Source organism: Mercurialis annua, linkage group LG2, assembly GCF_937616625.2.
Source record: "Mercurialis annua linkage group LG2, ddMerAnnu1.2, whole genome shotgun sequence".
Classification (NCBI taxonomy): domain Eukaryota; kingdom Viridiplantae; phylum Streptophyta; class Magnoliopsida; order Malpighiales; family Euphorbiaceae; genus Mercurialis; species Mercurialis annua.
In genome coordinates this window covers 7,390,880-7,397,463 of record NC_065571.1, presented here as the reverse complement: position 1 = coordinate 7,397,463, position 6,584 = coordinate 7,390,880, and the positions used below count along the sequence as shown (strand labels likewise).

Sequence of the window (6,584 nt, the reverse complement as noted above, 5' to 3'; positions counted from 1 at the left end):
CAAATTATTCATAAAAAAAAAAACATTAAAATCGGTCTTAATTTTTCTATGATACTTTCTATAAAGAATAATAATTTGTAATATTGAAAATAACCATTCTTGCTGCAAGTAAGCTGGTACATGAAAATTTTAGGTCCTAAAAATAGATTGTATTAAGGACACATGTGAAGAAACTGATGACTCTTAATTTCTAACTCAGCTTTATATAGATAAACTATAGATAACAAGTTTCATTGAAATTTTCAACCTAAGACTGTTGCAGTAACCTTTACATAAATTTCAACCTAAGACTATTCCATTTTTGCATAGGATAACAATGGATTTTCAAAGTTCTTCAATTCCGTTGCTCTTTATCTGGATCATGGTAGTATTCTTGATTATCAAAAAAATCTTCACGATCAAAACATCAAGATTCAACAAAAAATTGCCACCAGGTCCATGGAAATTGCCCATAATAGGAAACATTCATAACTTACTCGGTTCTCTACCACACGTTCGCCTCAATGCCCTAGCTCAGGTATTTGGACCCATCATGCATCTTCAACTCGGTGAAGTTACCACCATTATCGTTTCTTCTCCGGAAATCGCCAAAGAAATCATGAAAACTCATGACTTAAATTTTGCCAGCAGACCCTTCAACGTCGCAGCAAATATCATCTCTTCTTCAAACCTTGCTTTTGCGCCATACGGTCCGTTTTGGAGACACATGCGAAAAATTTGCACTATGGAGCTGTTTACTGCTAAACGAGTTCAATCCTTCCGACCCATAAGAGAAGAGGAGATTCTGAATGTTATGAAATCCATTTCTTGTAGCGAAGGATCGGAGGTTGATCTGAGTACGATGTTGTTTGGTTACACGTATAAGGTTGTTTCTGGGGCAGCTTTTGGTAAGATAAGAAAAGAACAAGAAGCATTTGTTCCATATATAAAGGATATAATTGAAGCTATTTCAGGTTTTAGTATTGCGAATTTGTTTCCTTCTGTTAAATTATTGCATAATATTGGTGGCATGAAAGCTAGAGTGGAAATGTTGCATCATGAATCTGATAAGATACTCGAAAGTATCATCAATGATCATAGATATAAACGAAAAGGTTTGCCAAAAAAGATGAACGATGAGGAAGAAGACGATCTTATAGATGTTCTTTTGAATCTTCAGGAGGATGAAAATCTTGGATTCAGTTTAGCAACAGAATCCATCAAGGGCATCATCATGGTAAGTTTTTCTCCAATTTAATTGCTATTTTCATTGGGGTCATAAGTCATGGCCGGCAGTGGCGGATCCAGAATTTTTTTTCAGCCCGGGCTAAAATACATGTAAATATTATATGTATAAATACACAAGATAATTACATTTTGCTAAAACTATTGTTGCTTAAAAATTCATCTATCATTTTGTTACACAAATCGGTCTTAATAGTGTCGATTGATATCATTTCAACTTACGCATAATTGTTACTCCACAATTAAATCATTTTAAATTGTCTAAAAATATAAATAAAATATAATCATTGAAATAGGCATATAAATCAAATTAACATATATAATAAAAAAAATGGTTTGATATTTAAAAAGAAAAATATCAGGGAATTATTAAAATTAGGCCTAATTAGAAATTAAATTCAAATCTTTACGGATTGTTCCAATTTTATTCAAAGCTTTGAATTTTCGAAATAATAGTCTAATTTTAACATATCGTTGCAATTTTAGCTATGTATATTTTAATCGATTTAATTTTCTCAATTTTTCACCTCAATACAATACCTATTAGATTTTATTGACTTTTACGGTCATTTTTAACTTAAATTTTTTAATTTTTGCTTCAATCATTGAGAAAAATAAGTTTGAATTTATTTTGCTATTAGGTTATAAAATTAATATTTTTAATTGAAAGTTTTGGTTTGGTTTTGAAAAAATAAAAAATAAAAAAAAGTTGAAGGATTTGGAAAATTAGGTTAGAATACTGAAGACAAATTTAAATTAAAGATTTTCATGTTTTCACAATGAATTTTGATAATTTCAAAAATAAAGAAAATGAAAATGTATGTAATAAAAAATATAGAAGAATTTTACATTTAATGAAATACTACACCTAATAGAGTAAAGAAAGGCCAAAGCCTGTTTAGGCCCTTTTAGAGCTATAGAAAGGCCGAAGCCCTTCAATTTCATTATATCTTAAATTTTCTTAAACCTAAACTAGAAACAGTTCTTCTTCTTCGTTAACTCAGTGCAGCCAGCCATGGCTGAATCTCTGAAAACTGCCGCTTCAGTTCCACCGCACCCTACTCCATCTTTGATTTTCCGATGTCAGCCCTGGCTCTAGCCTACCCGAGCCTTAACCTAGATCCGCCCCTGATGGCCGGCATATGTCTAGGTGGTACTTAAAGTTCAAAATATGTTTCCAATTGGTACCTAAATACAATTTGTATCTTTTTTTTTATGTCATATCATTGTTTTTTTTGTATAGGTATATGTTCAAAAACATTTAATCAAATAAACTCGTGCGATTTTATTTTGTGTCAGAACATGTTCATCGCAGGGAGCGAAACTTCATCTACAACTACAGAATGGGCAATGTCGGAAATGATGAGAAATCCGAAAATGATGGAAAGAGCACAAGATGAGGTAAGAAATATGTTTAGCAAGAAAGGATATGTAGATGAAGCAGATTTTGGAGAATTAAAATACCTAAAATTAGTTATCAAAGAAACTCTAAGACTACACCCTCCAGTTACATTATTGCTACCAAGAGAATCTCAAGAAGAATGTGAGATTAATGGATATTATATACCAAAAAAATCTAAAGTACTTATTAATGCATGGGCTATCGGAAGAGATCCGACATATTGGAGTGAAGCTGAAAGTTTTATTCCTGAAAGATTTATAGATAGCAAAATTGATTACAAAGGAACTGATTTTGAGTTGATACCATTTGGTGGTGGAAGAAGAATATGCCCTGGTATAACATTTGGAATTGCTAATGTAGAGCTTCCACTTGCTACTTTACTATACTATTTTGATTGGAAACTCCCTCGTGAAATTAAGCCAAATGATTTGGACATGATTGAGGCTGCTGGGCCTTCAACTAGAAGGAAAAATAATTTGAGTTTAATTCCTACTGTATATCATCCTCTTCCTGTTGTATTATGAAAATCTCATAAAAAAAGATGGTTGTTCTGAACAAATTCAGAAATAATGGTGGATTTGAAATTTACGGAAAAATTGGATTGAAAATCCGAATGATAGAATTTTTGTACTTGTGACATAATGTAAAAGTGTGCGAAGGGCCAACAAACTGAGACAAGATAATTCTGTACCTAGCCATCTATATATTCTGACATAAAAGTGCATGTAAGTGATGACGGAACACTATTTTGAAACATACGGTTAACTCATTGAGACATATAAACAAACAGGTTGAAGACAATACAATTTACATTTCAAATTAGTAAAAAAAATTATAAAAAATTCAACCATTCACTCAGCTGGATCATTGGGTAATACAAACAGAACAGCAAAAGGACATTTAATTCATCGAAACCTGAATAATAAGACAAAAATCTTCAAAATTGTTCCAACATTCATAATCAGATCGGAAAAAGAAATCACAGAGATTTGAAGAATGAAGGTTTAGCAACAACAGATTGAAGATCAAGTTTGCGTCTTAAATCAGTAGATTACTCAAATTATGATGATACACGAGAGAGCAACGTCAACTATTGCAACTTGGAAAAGAATAAGAAATCGACACCGAAGAAGATGCAGCAACGCCACGCTGCAGAGGTAGAAATTGTAAATTTCAAAATAAAAAGTAGTATATATTTTCAACTTATTTCATGCAAATCGTATATTTCAATAACTTTTGGTCAATGGGTATTTATGAGATTATTTAGCTAATTGGTAGGTATTTGTCTAATTTTTTTTAAAACTTATGGATTCTAACTCTATGTGGCATAAAAAAACTATAAAATAAATCATATTAGTTAAATAAATCATGAGATTACTTACATAATTTATCATTTAACTTTATTAACACTGATAGTTTATATGAAAAATACAGAAGTAATTATTATTTAAATTGTATTATTATTTAAAATTAAATGATTTTTTTTAACAACAATAATAAGCTAAAAAATATTATATGAATTCAAAATGATGAAAATATACTATTACACAAATCATATAAAAGAAAAGAACATAATATAAAGTAAAATAAAATTACAAATAATATTTTTAGACTACAATGAAGTTTTTAGAACTTATAATTCTTTTGCCATCTTTTCTAGTTCTTTTGCCTTTTTCCGAAAAGACTTTTGTGGTTAGCTAATTTAACTATCATTTATTAAAAAAATATTTTTAAAATAGAAAAAGACATATTGTTTAAATATAAAATGTATTTAATATAAGCTCAAAATATACGAGAGGACCAATGTTATAGTTTAATTAAAAAATGGAGCTAAAATTTAATTTTATCATCTTACTAATTTTAATGAAAAACATGCTAAAAAATTTTGTTTTTGTGTGGTTAAAGTATGTTTGTAGTTCCCCGTATAATTATAACTGTTTTTTTTTATTTTGATGCATATGGTACTTTTATAAATTACTTTTAATAGCCTCTCGTGCTCCTAGAGCATTTTTAGTGAAATCTTTAAATTATCAAACTCTTTAATCTAAAAAATTTAAATAGACTCTTTATAATACTTTTTTTTATGAATAATATATATATTAAGGCCACAAGCGGTGGTAAAAACTCAAACTTCAACCTTTCGCACAAAAAACGTCATACTTTAGGTGGCGCACTAAAAGCTACTTTATAGAGAGAGAGGCAACAATTATAGTTAACTGAAAATTATACTTTCTTAATAAGATTGAATGAAAATTAGACTTTCTTAATGAAATTATTTTTCTAGTTTAGTATAATTCAGTGAAAAATAATATGATCTTTAATTTATCCAAATAAAATAATATGAATTTGAATTATTTTCTGATTGTATAAAATTAAAGATAAAATGAAATTTCTATATTCATCGAATTTGACCAATTTTATCAAATATATTTCTTTTTTAAATATTCTAAGGCCTCGCTTGGTTAGAGGTAAGTGAATAAAGGAAGTTTTACTTCCCGGAAAATAACAAAATGTTCTTACTTGGTTCAATTTATGTGTTTTATTTTCCGGGAAGTTAACACTTTGACTTTCCTTTGATTAGGGAAGTGACTTCTCTAGCCAAATATAGGTAAATAGAACTTCCCTCGTTAACTATGGAAAATACAATTATCTCTTTACATTTTATTAGTATAGTTAGTTATTGAAGCTAATATTGTCACTCAATTTTAATTAACTAAATTTAAAATACAACTTCCCGGAAAATTAGCAAGTAAACCAAGTAAAATTAATATCCATTTCATTCACACTAACTTCCTCAGCAATTAATTTACCGGGAAGTGTATTTCCCGGAAAATATACATTTGTGAATCAAGTGAGCTCTAAATATTTCAATTCTCAATTTAAACCTATTTTATGCACGTAATTCTCATTTGAAATTCAAATATGTTTAAACTGGAAGCAAAAATATATTGTGTAAAACACATATCTATTATATTAAAAGTCTTAAAAAGAAATTTTAATATGATATATAAATAAAAATTTGGTTATAATTATTTCAATTTATAAAATAAACTTATAGAAATATAGAAACTATTTTTAAAAAATATATTTAATAAATTAATCAAAATTGAAAAACCATTTTAAACCAAGAAAAATCTGCCCATGTCACGAGTTTTGTGTTGAAAGAGAAAGAAAGAAAAAAACAAATTAAGGACAGCCCGAAAACCTGAAGCCATGCATGTATGCAACGTTTTCTAAATAAAATTTTCTCCAGCTCAGGAATTTAAGGTAACCGAAGAATACAGTTCAGTTTTCTCTTGGATTTATCTATACCAAGTCACTGTTAGTATATATATATATATATATCTCCATCACCTGCAGTAGCCAGTCACTATATATATTATGAGGTTCCTTATACGGTTTCTTTTCTTACCTTACTTAGCACCTTATATTACTGCAAATAAATCTTTAAATACTTTCCTTTTTTTCCATTTTAATTAAATTGACAACGAAGGGGTTTTAATGCAAGATTTTAAAGGAAAGGAATCTCTATTTTCTGTAAATCCTGCCAAACATATACGTATTATAATGTTAATTCCATATTTAAAATCATTTATTTTTTGGGACCACTCCACCTTCATTAGCCGGTAACAAAAACCCTAGGTTACTGGTATTAGCCGGTTATCATGCTCCTATAAAACGAGCTATTAGGGTTTTGATTCATCTCCATCATCAACATAGATTTGGTTATTATTTTATTGATTTATTTTCTTGAGGTTTTTTTTTCTTTTTTCTTGATTTTTAATATTTCTAGTATAAATGTGTTTTGAACAATTTTTCTAAGAAATGTTTTGGATAACTCTCTTAGAAAAACATTAAATTTTAATTTTTCATTTCATTTTCTTTTCTAGTTTGAAGAAATTGATTCTTTTTGTTTTTTTCACTTTTATCTGGAGAAGTATTAGAGGTTATAATCATG

The 6,584-nt window shown here is 28.7% G+C and overlaps 1 protein-coding gene across 1 annotated transcript; it reads left to right on the top strand.

Moving 5' to 3' along the window:
- Positions 1-252: 252 nt before the first annotated feature.
- On the top strand, positions 253-3,868 carry LOC126667150 (desmethyl-deoxy-podophyllotoxin synthase-like). Its single transcript, XM_050360114.2, has 2 exons — positions 253-1,216; positions 2,524-3,868. The coding sequence occupies exons 1-2, from the start codon at positions 317-319 to the stop codon at positions 3,148-3,150; spliced, it is 1,527 nt and encodes a 508-aa protein (XP_050216071.1). The 5' UTR covers positions 253-316; the 3' UTR covers positions 3,151-3,868.
- Positions 3,869-6,584: the final 2,716 nt, after the last annotated feature.